Source organism: Bombyx mori, chromosome 24, assembly GCF_030269925.1.
Source record: "Bombyx mori chromosome 24, ASM3026992v2".
Lineage (NCBI taxonomy): Eukaryota > Metazoa > Arthropoda > Insecta > Lepidoptera > Bombycidae > Bombyx > Bombyx mori.
Genome location: NC_085130.1, coordinates 18,097,199 through 18,112,960, shown reverse-complemented (window position 1 = coordinate 18,112,960; position 15,762 = coordinate 18,097,199). Strand labels below are relative to the sequence as shown.

Below are 15,762 nucleotides of genomic sequence, written 5' to 3'. Positions count from 1 at the left end.
TGTGATTTCAAACTTTAGGACCTGTTGTGAGTCCGCACGAGTGGGTACCACCGCCCTGTCTATTTCTACCGTGAAGCAGTAATGCGTTTCGGTTTGAAGGGCGTGGCAGCCGTTGTAACTATACCTGAGATATTAGAACTTATATCTCAAGGTGGGTGGTCACCAGTAAAAACAAGTTATGAACAAGTTTATTTGCTCTTTTACCGAGTGCTTAATCCTACTTCCTACTGCTAATATTATAAACGCGAAAGTTTTTAAGAATGTATCTTCTTGCTCTTTTTCTCCGCCTTATCCCACTAGGTGGGGTCGGCACAGCTAATTTTTCTCTTCCATTCTCTTCTATCAGCCGTCATCTCAACACTCACTCCTCTCTCTCTCATATCGTCATTCACACACTCCATCCATGTCTTCTTCGGTCGACCTCTTCCCCCTCTACCTTGCACTACCATTTCCATACATCTCCTTTTATACATCTCTCCATACATCTCTTTTTAAGAATGTATGTATGTATGTTTGTTAATCGTTCACGCAAAAATTACTTAATGGATTTTGATGAAACTTTACAATAATATAGCTTACTAATCAGAATAACACATAGGCTATAATTTATAAAGATATAGCGTGAATTACTCAAAATGTAACGATAAGTGTCACACCTATGTAATGTTTATCTTAAATAGTTGTATTTTATTTTGTTATTGCTTAGTTGGGTGGACGAACTCACAGCCCACCTGGTGTTAAGTGGTCACTGGAGCCCATAGACATCTACAGCGTAAATGCGCCACCCACCTTGAGATACAAGTTCTAAGGTCCCAGTATAGTTACAACGGCTGCCCCACCCTTCAAATCGAAACGCATTACTGCTTCACGGCATGGTGCTACCACCAGTAAAATAATTACGGGAGTCCATGGACATATCTATCTTGTGACGCGTGGCTACACCGTCTCGTTCTTCTGTTGCTATGTTCATATATTATTTATTGCTTAATTAATATGCTTACGTCTAAGTATTGCGTGAAGAACTGAAACACGATTTCCTTTTGAAATTTATAAATTTATTTATATATATGTAGTATATAATAATATATATATTACTGTATAGAGTATGGCGACTTCCGTTGCGTGGCCACATAATAGACGCCGCGGGCACTTGAACACACAGAAATACGAATAAATTTAATAATAAAGACTAAAATTACTATGGTGGAATATCAACCATATTGACGGGTCACAAGGGCTATTTGGCTTAAGCGATATTTTTGCAACTTTACAGGATGAGCGACTTGAGGATTTAAATTTAAAAAATATCTATACATATACAAAAAAATTGGAGTGTCTGTTTGTAATATTAAAATAACCGCGTTTTACTACATGCATATGAATATATTATATACGGTACATACACCAAAGTAACATTTTTTACAATTTTTGTGTCTGTCTGTTTGTTCCGGCTAATCTCTGGAACGGCTGGACCGATTTTGACGAGACTTTCACTGATAGGTAGCTGATGGAATAAGGAGTAACTTAGGCTTATTTTTTAAACCTTACGACGTTGCTAACGCTGGCCCTAGCAAGAGCCGTGTTTCGCAGATTCTACCACCGGATCGGAAACGCGACCCACTGAGAAGATCCGGCGAGAAACTCAGTGGGCTGTGTCTGTGGGTTAATTTACTCGTCGAGCCCTTCGTCGCAAGCGACGAGTTCGACGAGGACGGTAACCGGCAGCAGACGTTGTCGGCATTTCTCCAAACCCGCGTTTATTTTGGACCCAAATTGCGTAGCATATTTAAAGAAAATACCCCTCCCAATTTTCCAGAAGAGGAAAGATTTCGGTCGTACAATTGGAATATTTTTAAGTTTATATTTAATTAAGTTAAGCAATAACTTTTTTTGTACATAAAAAATTGAATTCAACAGTGTTGTCTTTGGTTTTCGCGGGCCATATACACAATAGAAATTATTTTAACAATTTATCTAATACTCGACATCAAAACTCAAGTCAAACAAATGGCCATACCTTAACATAATATATATTATAATATATTTAGTTATAGTTCTTGCAATGTACGACTACGCGCCGCCCTTAGTTGTGTGAGTGACCAATCTGTATACGCGTCAATGTAGGCGAGAGCACGTAAGGTCAGCAAACAAAAAATCGTTAATTCTTGCTATGGATTTTTATATTTTAAGTATTTTTTAATTTACTTATTAGGAGTTGTCAGAATCTATATATATAAAAATGAATTGCTGTTCGTTAGTCTCGCTAAAACTGGAGAACGGCTGGACCGATTTGGCTAAGTTTGGTCTTGAATTATTTGTGGAAGTCCAGAGAAGGTTTAAAAGGTAGATAAATATGAAAATACTCGGAATTAAATAAAAATTCCAATTTTGTTTTTCTTTTGATGTGTCCCCCGTCGGACGGATTCCTTTTGTTTGCTTTAAGTTTATTTTATACAAAAGTTTTGATCTTTTATTTATCGATTGAGGCACTACGAAGTCTGCCGGGTCAGCTAGTAAAAAATAAACAAGATCGTTAAAGTAACTACTAATTTACATTGCGTTTTCTTTAACTTTTAAGATTTGATATGCTGACCGTACTTCGTGAACAATAGCAACGTAGAAATAAATAAGCTCACGCGCGCTCGTATTTTGCAACAACTATTACCTAGTAGGTATCTGTGTGAAAGGAAAAAGATGAATGTAAATAAAATTCGTTCATATAGAAAATTTGACGGTAGCTAACAAAATACGACCACGAAAACAGCGGACTATCCGTAAAACTAGTTCCAATTAAACGCGTTCTCATCCGCTGCTGCTTACGGATAACCTATCCCCACCCAGACCGAAAAATTTCTTGAAGAATCCATTCAACGCTGAACCTTTGCTCGCCTCTATATTATATGAGAAAGGCGTGCCAAACAACGCTGGTTTCGCGCCTATATAACTATTCGTCTCCCGACTGAAATGGCTCAGTTCAGTGTGGCCATTCCGGATCATGGTGCTTATCTCTCTAGCCAACGAGACGACAGGCAACACGTTTCGGTGGTTCCTCAATAAAGCCAAAAGACTAAAAGCGTTAATATTCTCGTGTCTCTTGAACGAGGGTAGGAATCGTTTTTCTCTATGGATTATATTATCATTTACGTATCGATTCATTTTGTATACACCTCGAATAATAGCAATAGGATTGAGCTTCCTTAATGGTAATGCTGCTTGTTTATGGGTATGTTTGTTTCTCGAATCCTCAATATCGATTTTGTTTGGTGTTGTAACGATATTATCTGTCGATTCTTCATCGATTTCTGTATCTTTCGCTAAATGTTTATCTGCTTCTCTCTTGGATATTTTCAGAATAGTTCCTTTTCCAAACTTCATGTTATTTGGATTGACGTCTTTAGATTCGTGTACTGCGTTCATGTTCGTTTTACTGTGAGCGTAATCTTCGATTGATTGTGCTCTGCGATCTTCAGTGAGTAAATCGTAGGTCAGGAGTGCTGTGTTTGGTCGCGTGTCGGTTTGGGGACCATCACCTGTAAGCGAATAAGGGGCGGGTGTGAGGCAAGCCAAGTGCACAGTGAAACGTCATGCTAAAGCTCTGAACTTGACCCAATGAATTTGGGTTTTTTTGTAATAAAAGTTTATTGTGTGTGAAAAGTATTAGAGACTCTGCTAATTGTGCGTTTATCGGTTATCGTATTTCGAAAGTGCTTTGTAATGGATGCGTCTGGAACAGTCGAAATCGTGCACAGAATCTTGATAAATTTATGATTTCTTGCTTTGTTGCCTTTTGCATGCAAATAAACTTCATCAAGAATACATTTTTATATATAGAAGCATAATACTTGAGTTAACCGCGACCACGGAAACTGGTGAAGCCGCAGTAGTTTTAAACCTTTGAGCGCGAAACGTATGAACAATATATGGACTGTCTATAAATTTCGGAGCGTCGGAATATCGACTATTTGCGTAGTTCGATAACAGGTATTAGGAATCGACCTGTGCGGACGCGTCTTAGCGCGCGAACGTATAACGTTTTTATTAAGCTAATAACATTTATAAATCACAATTTAAAATTATTTTGCTTTGAATTTAGAATTGATGTTTCTATATTTTTAAGTTAGATTTTATTTATGATGAAAATAAAGTACATTTTAAAAGAATCCTTCAGCAAATTCTGCAAATAATGTGAAAATAAGCTCAGCACTAAAAGAGCTAGTGGGTCGTTTTCAAATTTGAGGCAAAAAGCAAGTTATTTGATTTAATTCTCATAAATTTAATGTTACCGTAATTATAAGTATAGTAAATTTGTTGTCATGACAATAGACATGTGGTCATATATAACTATACATTCGTAAACCCTGTTAAATTAGGAGTTATACATTAAAAACTACCCCAAATCTCATTCGTATCACTGGTTCGAAATTCTAATTCTAACTTGTTTGCTATTTTTCCAGTAATGCGTGTCGAAATTCGGCAATTTTTTTTTCAATCATTATAATTGGCTTTATCAAATGCGTAAAAGGAAAAAATATAAATGACTCAATTGTGATGAAGCATTTTTTATTCTGAACCTGCCTAAATAGAAAAAAATGGAAAATTAGAGAAAAATTTTAAATTCATGAAATCGTCACTTTTTTGGCCGCAAAATTGAAAACGTTCCTAATTATGATAGACATATATAGGAATCTTAGTTATTACATCTGACAGTGATAGTGCTCTGTGACAAACAATCGGTGATGTCCACATCTAGCAACAGAAAGCTATACTCGCGGATAAAGAAAGTACTGTCATGAATCAATCTCAAATATGATCCAATGTTGACCAAAATTCTGCTACATATTAACAAATTCCAAATCCGTTCCAACACTTGTGCAAGCATTTTTTTAAGTGCCTCTCATAATTCTAAACTGAGTGGTTCCAGATTGGAGTGCGTTCAGATCTCTTTGAAAACACCAATAGACGTTTTCTTGCACTAAGATGTGTTTTAAAAGGGTCCCAATGGAGAGAAAGAGAACCACGTATGACTAAGATATGCTTTAGAAGCGTCTCAAAAGTGCCAATAGTGCCCAAGACTTCCACGTGTGAATAAGATTTGCTTTACAAGAGTGCCAATAGTGCCAATAGTGCCCACAATTGCCACGTGTGATGTACTTTAGAAGGATCCCAATGCTGCCAATAGTTCCCAAGGCTGCCATGTGTGACTAAGATGTACTTAAGAAGGGTCCTAATGGTGCCAATAGTGCCCAAGATTGCCACGTCTGATTAAGATATACTTTAGAAGGGACCCTATGATTTTTTTAAGCAATAAAAAAAAACCCTATGATGCCAATAGTTCCCAAGGCTGTCAAGTGTGACTAAGATGTGCTTGAGAAGGGTTCCAATGGTGCCAATAGTACCCAAGGTTTCCACGTGTGAATAAGATGTGCTTTAGAAGAGTGCCAATAGTGCCCAAGATTGCCGTGCACGTGTGACTAAGATGTACTTTAGAAGGATCCCAATGCTGCCAATATTTCCCAAGGCTGCCAAGTGTGACTAAGACGTGCTTTAGATGTGTCCCACAGGTGCCAATAGTGCCCAAGATTGCCACGTGTGAATAAGATGTGATTTAGAAAGACCACAAAGCGCCAAAGCTTTAGATGATACGGACTTATCTCTTACTTCGTATCGACCCCGAATCCCATGTGTGTGGTTTTCTCGAATTCGCAACCACCACTGGAGTACCGCCTCCACGAGGTGCATTCGGTGGCGAGGAATGAACGCGGCCGGATTACAGATTCCGTGTAGAACTGATATGAACGCCAGTGGCTGCAGAAGACTGAATGGATATTGCCAATGGCGAAACGTTAGCTGGAAGGTGTCTGGTTGGGCGGTATCTTGTCTTTAAATATATATTTTTTGTATCTTAGTTGGTTGGACGAGCTCACAGCCCACCTGGTGTTAAGTGGTTACTGGAGCCTATAGACATCTACAACCTAAATGCACCACCCACCTTGAGATATAAGTTTTAAGGCCTCAGTATAGTTACAACGGCTGCGCCGCCCTTCAGACCGAAACGCATTACTGCTTCACGGCAGAAATAGGCAGGGCGGTACTTACCCGCGCGGACTCACAAGAGGTCCTACCACCAGTAATTACGCAAATTATATTTTTTTAATAATTCGTGGAAGTCAATCGTGAGCATCTAGGGTAGATGGAAAATGTGACGCTTAATTTGCTGTTAAGCTTTAGGAAGCTATACGTACACTTGTTCAGAAGTAGCTGCTGTGGTATGACGGCTTCCAGCTCGCATCCTGGCTGGGGACTGATGCCGCCGTTCGGGTAAAAGTCCACGTGACCGATCGGCGCCTTGTATCCTGTACAGAAAGGAGCTTTATAGGTCGACTAGCTATTGCCCGCGACTTGGTCCGCGTAGGATACCTAGTTACTTTGGCATAACGCTAAATTTTACCCGCCATTTCATTAACGTAGAAAGTGAAAATATTTTCGAACAATAGAACGTTGAGGAGCTATTTAAGGTAACAAAATCACGTTTTTAAAGCGACTTAAAAAAAAAGCCGATTTTGAAACATTCTTTATTGGTACTCCGCTGGTATTGGTGTTAGCGTGATGTTATATATTCCTCAATAACTGGGCTATCTAACACTGAAAGAAGCACGTTTCAGTTTTTAGGGTAAGGCAGCTCGTGTACTAGAAAAGTGATACTTGAAACTCGTGTCTTAACGTGACCGGTAATCTCCTTCACTTGTCCAAGCACAAAAAAGTATCCGGATCGCATTTGCGCATCTTATCTATAGAGGCAATAGTCTTGAAAGGAAGCTCTGGTTTCACTCACCAAAAATACCGGCGTCGGTGTGAATAACGTCAACGAATTCGGCGTCCGATGCGTCCAGACGCTGGTCTATCGGTAGGCCTTCGAATAACGGCAGCGCCGGATCTAGGCCCGTTATTCTGGCCACGCGACCTGGAATCATAAAACGTCATGTCCAGACTCGGGCCTCTGTTTTATTTCAAAGACCCTGGTCTTTAGAGTTTGGTGGTGGATCCCATATTGATACAACAGTTGGCGAAAGAGTCTCAGAAGCGTCTATCGTAAGGGAGGAAGGTCCACGGTACACGTCTTAGTATGCGGCACAGGACACTACCGTGTTTTGAAGGGTGGGGCAGCCGTTGTAACTATACTGAGCCCTTAGAACCCATATCTCAAGGTGGGTGGCGGCATTTACATTGTAGATGTCTATGGGCTCCAGTAACCACTTAACACCAGGTGGGCTGTGAGCTCTTCCACCCATCTAAGCAAAAAAAGCTAAGCTAATAATTTCGTCCAGTGCATATTTCTATATAGTGCAGGATAAATGGCGTTAGTGGTTCCCTAAATCGCGCTATAGTTATGCTACACACGTATACAAATAAATGTCTAAGCTTGGGGATTAAATAAAAGAGTTCAGAGGGTAGTTTTGTTACCTGATTTCAATGAGCTACCGGCGACACCGGCGCTCTGAGCCCCGAGGCTGTGCCCTATCAGATGGGTGCTGTTTAGATTCAGCCCCCTGGAATATTATTATACAAATTAGTAGGTATGTATATGAATCTCTCTAGCTGCGATGTGTTAACAGCAGGCAGCGGCTTGGCTCTGCTCCTGGCATTTCTGAAGTCCATGGGCAACGGTAACTACTCACCATCAGGCTGGCCGTATGCTTGTCTGCTTATAAGGCCAATAAATAAAAACTTCAGCAGTAACTGTAAGTTAAACGCTAGGCGAGCTAGTCAATCCATTGCTAAGGAAGAATCTATGATAAACCCAAAAGTATGGCTTCCTTGAGTGTTGTTTAAATGAGTTTAAGGGACTTAGCGACCTCCCTCGCGTGTTAGATATCTTTGTCCAATCCCAAATTCAGGGTTTTTTTTTTTTTTTTTTTTTTTTTTTTTTATTGCCTTTGTAGGCAGACGGGCATACGGCCCACCTGATGGTGAGTGGTTACCGTCGCCCATGGACTTCAACAATGCCAGGGGCAGAGCCAAGCCGCTGCCTACCGCTTAATACTCTCCATAAGCCTCGTTTGAAGAAGGACATGTCATAGCGCTCGGGAAACACCGTGGAGGGGAGCTCATTCCATAGCCGGATGGTACGTGGCAAAAAAGATCTCTGGAAACGCACTGTGGATGACCGCAGTGGCTCCAGGTAGTATGGATGAACTCTACTCCGGTGGCGGGCGGTGCGATGGTAAAAACGAGATGCTGGTATCATCTCGAACAATTCCTCAGAGCACTCCCCATGGAACATACGGTACAAAATACAGAGGGAACCGAAGTCCCTCCGTAGACCCAGAGGCTCCAAACGATCCGAGAGAATGGGATTATCGACAATCCGAACGGCCCTCCTCTGTATGGAGTCAAATGGAAGAAGCTGGTATTTGGGAGCCCCGGCCCAGAGATGGGAGCAGTACTCCATGCGAGGCCGGACTTGTGCTTTATAAAGCAAAAGTCTTTGTCCAGGCGTGAAGTACCGCTTCGCTCTGTTGAGGACTCCCAGCATTTTGGACGCCAACTTGGCTTTGCCTTCCAAATGACTCCGAAACTGTAAACCGGTAAACCGGTAAACGGTAAACCGAACTGCTTCTCACAGGACCATCCTTTTCCTCTTCGGAGCATGGAACTGACTCCGAGAACTGAGCAGCTTTTGTGGTTTAAGACGGTGTCAGTTACAGTAGGTCTAGAAAAGTTTCAAACCCCCCTCCCCCTCCAATATCAGCACGTATATGTACCTTCGCAGCCCCCATTCTAACAACAAGACTGGAATGTGTTTACCTGGTCACGAGGAAGTTAGGCTTAAGCCATGTCAGTTGCTGTAAGTCTAGAAAAGTTTCGCTCCCTCCCCAATCTATGATGTTGTATATGGGCCTTCGCATCTCCCATTTTAAGTTTACCTGGTCACGAGGAAGTCGATGAACTGCGCCGCGAAGCGTCCTATGTACCACGTGTTCTGGGCCGCCGTGACGTACCACGGTCCCGCTTCGAGATGATGAGCGTCTATCATGATGACGTTCGTGTCACCTCGCTGGACGTATGCTGCGGAAGTAAAGTGAAATGTGGAAATTTTTGCGTCACGTATAAAAACATGAAATGGCGTTTGAAGTTGCATCTGACTATAAAAAAAAATTAATAAAAAGCTGTCTGACTAGTTTGTCTGAAAAGTCTGTAGGTAATTGTTAAAATATGTGGTCAAAAGACGATATGATAAGGGAGACGTAAAAGCGATTTGTGTAAATGCGCTGACCACAGACGAGGAGTTTTATTGCGCATTCCTTAAAACACAAAAGACTTTGTGGACTTTCTAAAAACGAGTTTCGTTTCCCTGAACCTTACAGGATGATCGTGCTTGTGTAATCGACGGTCCTAATGTGGACAACCTGCCCTGATCTTCAATACCTACCACCAATGATCATTCAAATTGGCTCATTCACACTTTGGTCACGGCTACCACCCAGTTTTCTGAAGGAGGTATTCAGAACGATTTCTCCGGGATTTGAATTCCGGGTTAGATGCAACACTACGCCGGGCATCGTTTAGACCAAAGATGCGCAAACTTTTTTGACTACAACCCCATTTAGTTGAGAGAATAATTTTGGCGACATCTCAATAGGGAGGGAGTGAGCTGCTAAATCGACCGAAATATTAAAAAATGATGACCCCCAACAACTTTCTGGGGTCTCCCACAAGGGTCCCAACCCCTAGTTTTCGCGCCACTCTCAATTTATTGAAAACGCAGTCTTCGGGACCTTTGATTGCCTTCGCTTCATTGAGCGTAGTGTGTACGTGTAATCACAATAACGATTCAAATAATTAATCTCTCACAAATCACCTTCCCTGATCATGATGCCGCTACCGTCGTCGGGCTGCTCCATGAACGCGTGGAAGTAGAGAACCGTCTTATCGTTGAAGTCTATATTCGAAGCAAAGAGCTTCTCGTCATCACCGTAGACCAGCTCCTGGTAGACTGTCGGGTTATGCCTGAAAATGCACTTAGATAGTACTGTTTTTATTTATTGCTTTGTGGTAGTGTTAAGTGGTTACTGGAGCCCATAGACATATACAAGGTAATGCCACCCACTTTGAGATATAAGTTCTAAGGTCTCAGTAAGGTTACAACGGCTGCCCCACCCTTCAAACCGAAACGCATTACTGCTTCACGGCAGAAATAGGCAAGGTGGTGGTGGTATCTACCCGTGCGGGCTCAGAAGAGGTCCTACCATCAGTAATCACAAGAGGTCTTACTACCAGTAAACATTTACGGGCAGATCTGTGCGTCTGGCTGTACTGTTGACCGTGGAGTACCCTCATACCTTTGCCCAGATTCTATCTCGGGTGGGGATCGCGCGAGGACAGGGGGTCGTTTGGTGGGTGGGCCTTTAACAATCTCAATCATCGAGTCCTACATACCGCGAGCGTCCCCTAAGCGCGAAACCTCGTAGGAGGTACGGCCCAAAAAAATAGGCCTCTACAATCATATCCTCACCTAGTGTATAGCTGGAAACCAACATCATTGGTGTTCTTCACGAAGGGGCACTTTGACTTGTCGATGGGCGCTATTTGCAGCAAAGAGTTCTCGAACTGCACTCCTGGTGGTCCTGGACATCAAACGGGCATTGCTTAACAAGGACCCTTGGCTGTTATAAAAGAAAGATCCTTCGAATCCTTAAGGAATCCAATTGCTTTGACTTGTGTGTATAAAAAAGCGTGGGGTGCATGGTATCAATAGTTTTAAATATTTTATGAACATATATAAGTAGAAAGGTTATTTTGATAATATCCTGAAAAGCAAGCACCCCACGCTTTTTTTACAATAAAATCGTTTTTTCTTACTCTTATTTTGAATTCAAATTTATTCAAATTTATTTTCAATTTTTTAGTTGGTTTTTCTATAAAAGGGTCCTGTTTTGTTCTTTTTTATACTATTATTTATTTTTAAATGAACTTCAATTAAGTTTACTCCATTCAAACAGTTGAAGATTTTTTATTTTATCTTATGATATTTTCTCCAAATTTTAAAACGTATTCCTGTAAAGTTGCTAAAATGTTGCTTAATCCAAATAGTCTTTCAACCCTCTGTATATTTAAATTTATGTACGAATTAATTTGTTTATGCAATTTCCTCGATACTTAAGCTTAATAGAAACTTAAGTTTTAGAACCGGTGTCATTTTTGTCCATTAAGAAGCCATTGCGTAACTCTGGCTATCTATATCTTATATAAGTAGTTGGGTTGTTAATAAGTAGCTACCGCGCCGCGGAATCCAGTTCGATACCGGTAGAAGACAGTATCGTTGTTAAAGAAAGATAAGGTCTGCATACGATTTTGAGATGTGTAAAAAAATTATGTAAAATTGTGAAGAAGAAAGAAATCGGGCCCAGTGATTTCCTCGCGGGATCTTCTCAGTGGATTGCGATTCAGTTCCGGTGGTAGATTTAGCGAAGCACTGCCATTGCTAGGGCCAGTGTTAGCAAACTCAGGTTGAGTCCGTGAGCTCACCAACCCGTCCGGGCGTAGTTGAAATAAGCCAGCTACCAGAGAATAATTAGGGGAAAAAAATAATCGATTTTTACGGCACGCCCTTGTTCCTTCGCTTTGGAGCTATTTTTGTACTTACGATAATAACACAATGAATTTAAAAAAAAATCGTTTAAAAAAACTAACTAAATAAACACGCTTTTTTAGAAAATCCAAAAAAAAAAATGAAATAAAAATAGTGTAAGAAAAAATTATTTTATTGTAAAAAAAGCGTGGGGTGCATGGTATCAGTAGTTATAAATATTTCTTAGTTTTGTTAGTTTTTTAAACTATTATTTATTTTTTAGTTGAATTTCAATATTTTTTTTAATATTGATTTGTCATCGGTCCTTAATAAGTATACCAAATTTCGAGTTAATCCGTGGTTTTGAAGGGGTCAAAATCATGTTCAAAGATTCCGTTACATACTAACATACATACGTCTGAAGCTAATAAAAGCTTATTAAAAAAAAAAACTCCGCAGGATTCGAACACTGGCACCGTCGCGTAACCCGATACAAACTGGGCCGTCTTATCCTCCAGGCCACGACGCCCTTAAACTTTGAGATACGACTCTGAAATCTAAGCTGTCTTTTTATAAAGACGAAACGTTAATAAAACACAACTATGCCACTCAAGCATGCTCCTTATGTTATTACGTAAAGAGTGCAGAATTGATTAAAAAAAAAATGCACTAATTACTCGTGATTCGAAGCGTAACAGCTGCGCAATATTTGCATCGGTATTTTTATGTAAATCTGGTCTGTTATAGTCTTCAAAGATACCGGTGTACTGGAGCGATTCATTCTTTCATTTCCAGATTGATCTAGGAATGTAACAATATCTCCTTGAATTTATACTCCCCTGGTACTTTTTAAAAAAATAAAACTTATCGCGTAGGTAAGTTCTTCGATTTGTTTAATAAATTATGTATGTATATACTCTGGTGTACAACAAACAAATTCTTCAGCTTTATAATATTAGTATAGATTTAAAATTTATGTTTAAATGTTAAAATTATAAATACATATGTTTAATTAGTCAGTCTTGGGAGAGAGACTTGTACTATTGACCAATTGTGACCAATTTTTAATCTTCAGAATTTATGTAGGAATGTAACAATATCTCTTTGTATTTATGCGTCCCTAATATCGCGTTGGTAGTTTATAGTAGTAGTATGTACCTTTTTCAAAAAAGTTCAAAACATGAGTTTATCTGTTGGTCATGCTTGTTTGTACGCATTTTTTACACCTCTCGTCATCATCGACGAAAGAAGCGCTAATAGGGCCATTATTTTGCAATATATGTTTTGTTGTCTACATAAAGACCTGTGTACTGGAGCGATTCATTCTTTCATTTCGAAATTTCATGTAGGAATGTCACAATATCTCTTTGTATCTATGCTCCCCTGGTACTTTTTTACACGCTTTATATTAGCTTCACTTGTGTGTATGAGATGATTGTATGTTTGTAGCCGACTCCTTTAGACGCGATTTTGACCCACTTTAAACGGCCAGATTTCATTCAAACTTTGTAGATTTATCGAGGACAGATGACAATTCAATATAAAAAAAAAATGAAAAAAAAAATTATAAAAAAATATAAAAAAAATTGAAAATTGAACTAAAAAATGAAAAAAAAAATTTAGTTTAAAAAAACTAAAAAACACGCTTTATATACAATTCAACTAAAAAATAGAAAATATATTTTAATAAATTTAAATTGAAAATAGTGTAAAAAAAAATGTGTGCGTGTACTAGTGTACACACGTAAGAAGTGAAACTTGTTTATGGCCTTATTTTTCGAAAAATGATCTACATGCAACTTTCTAGAAATTGGTTAAATAAAGTTAAATTAGATAAAGTTTAAACAAAAGGATTTTATTATCATAGACATGAATACAAAAAAGTTAAATTAGATAAAGTTTAAACAAAAGGATTTTATTATCATAGACATGAATACAAAACAGATGGCGCGTAACGGAAAAAAGTGACGCGTAACCGAAAAATGTGACGGTAAATTTTTTTCCAACGCCGATAAGGAAGTTTCACTTCAAAAATATAAATTTAATTGTAAATAAAAACGTGGGGTGCATGGTGTTATTAGTTATAAATATTTTTCTTACAGATATGAGAATAGAAGAATTATTATTTCAATAATATCTTAAAAACCACCCCACGCTTTTTTAAATTTTATATAAAGCGCGTTTTTTAGTTTTTTAAACTATTATTTATTGTTTATTTAAAACTTATTATTCTGATAGTGGCAGGTAGTTCTTGTTAGATTTATTTTGGCAATATATATATGTATGTTTTGTATACATGTATCTATGTTTTGTAGTCTTCATAGAGATTCCTCGTATTCGTATACTGGAGCGATTCAAATTTCCATTTCCTTTGATCTAGGAATGTAACAATATCTCCTTGTATTTATGCTTTCCTGGTACTTTTTTTACGCGTTGGAAATTGATTAAGATTAATGGTAGAATAAAATTCCGGAACGAAAATAAAACCTAACACCCCTCACTCCGCCTGCCATGTAGCTCGCGTTCAACACATGCACACGTTGCGCTTGCGTAGTGTTTGTGAATAAGCGCGCGGCGTGACGTCACACTGCACGCGCATCATGAAAAGTCTGCCCATCTCTCTCTCTCGCGCGGTATACCTTATGAGTGTGAAGGGGACAGTTAATGTTTTGCTTTTATTAATGCTTAATACAGCGTGGTCTTGTTTTATTATTGTTTTAATATTAAATTATCATTGTCTAATTATGATTGCAAAAGTTGATAAAAAATGCTATGCAATAGCTTTACCGCGGCAGTTCCCGAGTGCCACACGTTTGTTTTATTATTTTTGTTTGATTTCTTTTGTGGTTCATGTTTTTTGCCATTTTGTTTAGCATTACATATTTTACTTATCTGATATTTACTAATTAATATATTCAATTAAGTAAAAAGTTAATTTAAGATTAAGAAAACATTGTATAAAGCTGTTTTACTGAGGGCTGTGATTCTGTAGACGGTACAGCGATGGTAGATTTATATTTTGTTAATGAAATGGCAATCATCCTCAGTATTGTTTGCATTTATATTCTATAATTTCAATCCTGTTCATATTTTATTATTACAGACATAACGTTTTCATGTCTCTTCGTATAATAAGCTATCCTGGTAGATTTATTTCTAAACAGATGTAAAATAAAAAAGGTTCTAAAAAATAACCAAAAATAATCTAAACCAATACTGACGGTTTGTATGTTTGTTAGTCAATACTTTTTGTCAAGATAAATTGATGTCACCCGGACAACGTCAGTAAGTATAAATAAAATCAACATGAGATTGAAATCCCCGTTAAAAGTAATTAAAATGTGGTCTTTGACTCGTGAAAACCGAAGTAAATAATAATACTTTTTAAAGTTACAAATCAAAAAGAAAATTAAAATAAAATAAAATATAATTTATGAAAAATAACTACTCACTTATGACGGATAAAAGACACGCCAAAGGAATTGCTGTCTGCATGATTTTTTTTTGTTTTACCGCGAAAAACTGAACGTATTGAAAAACAGAAACACAAAAAAAAACTATTACTAATTATTATATTTTAATTAAAATTCTCTGATTCAATCGTGTCTTCCGAAAACGAGTGTCGTGTATAGTAAACGAAGCGACAGTGCAATTTGTTACAAGATTTTCTTCGCTATGAAAATTATTAGATCGGCCCTCCGGTGAGAGCTATGCTATAGTTATCGGGTATAACAGCCCACGTCATCACGGATCCTCCCGAACGGTGCTTTTACGTACCTCAAGCACCGGTCAGCGTCCTCGTCGAACCCTTAAACTCGACGAAGGGCTCGACGAGTAAATTAACCCACAGACACAGCCCACTGAGTTTCTCGCCGGATCTTCTCAGTGGGTCGCGTTTCCGATCCGGTGGTAGATTCTGCGAAGCATGCTTCTTGCTAGGGCCAGTGTTAGCAACGTCGTCAGGTTAGAGCCCCGTGAGCTCACCTATTAGCTCGGTGTATCTAGAATAACCCCTCGAGGTTACTATAATAGGTAGGAAAAAACAAAAAGGGTGCGTGTACTTATGTATGCGCGTAAGAAGTTATACTTTATTTTTATTAAATTTATTTCTTTTTTTTTATTTAAATTTTAATCAATTTGAAAAAAAATCGATTAAACAACATCCTAAAACACGCATATTGGACATCCCTTTT

At 38.6% G+C, this 15,762-nt stretch overlaps 3 protein-coding genes across 8 annotated transcripts in view; 1 reads left to right on the top strand and 2 right to left on the bottom strand.

Annotated features, from left to right (window-relative positions):
• Window positions 1–15,762, bottom strand: part of LOC101741520 (uncharacterized) — a 215,540-nt gene that overhangs the window by 16,675 nt on the left and 183,103 nt on the right. The gene's annotated exons all lie outside the window — the stretch shown is intronic.
• LOC100101209 (double-stranded RNA-specific editase 1) overlaps window positions 1–15,762 on the top strand; it is a 55,627-nt gene that overhangs the window by 26,223 nt on the left and 13,642 nt on the right. The gene's annotated exons all lie outside the window — the stretch shown is intronic.
• On the bottom strand, window positions 295–15,550 carry LOC101736798 (pancreatic lipase-related protein 2). 2 transcript variants are annotated; one of them, XM_038019903.2, is made up of 9 exons: window positions 15,022–15,550; window positions 10,514–10,625; window positions 9,860–10,008; window positions 8,925–9,066; window positions 7,462–7,547; window positions 6,833–6,961; window positions 6,243–6,353; window positions 5,659–5,815; window positions 3,391–3,530 (listed from the first exon to the last, which is right to left on the bottom strand). In XM_038019903.2, the coding sequence occupies exons 1-9, from the start codon at window positions 15,062–15,064 to the stop codon at window positions 3,527–3,529; spliced, it is 933 nt and encodes a 310-aa protein (XP_037875831.1). In that variant the 5' UTR covers window positions 15,065–15,550; the 3' UTR covers window positions 3,391–3,526. The 2 variants fall into 2 exon arrangements, with proteins under 2 accessions (XP_037875830.1, XP_037875831.1); XM_038019902.2 differs by lacking the exon at window positions 5,659–5,815 and having other exon boundaries at window positions 295–3,530.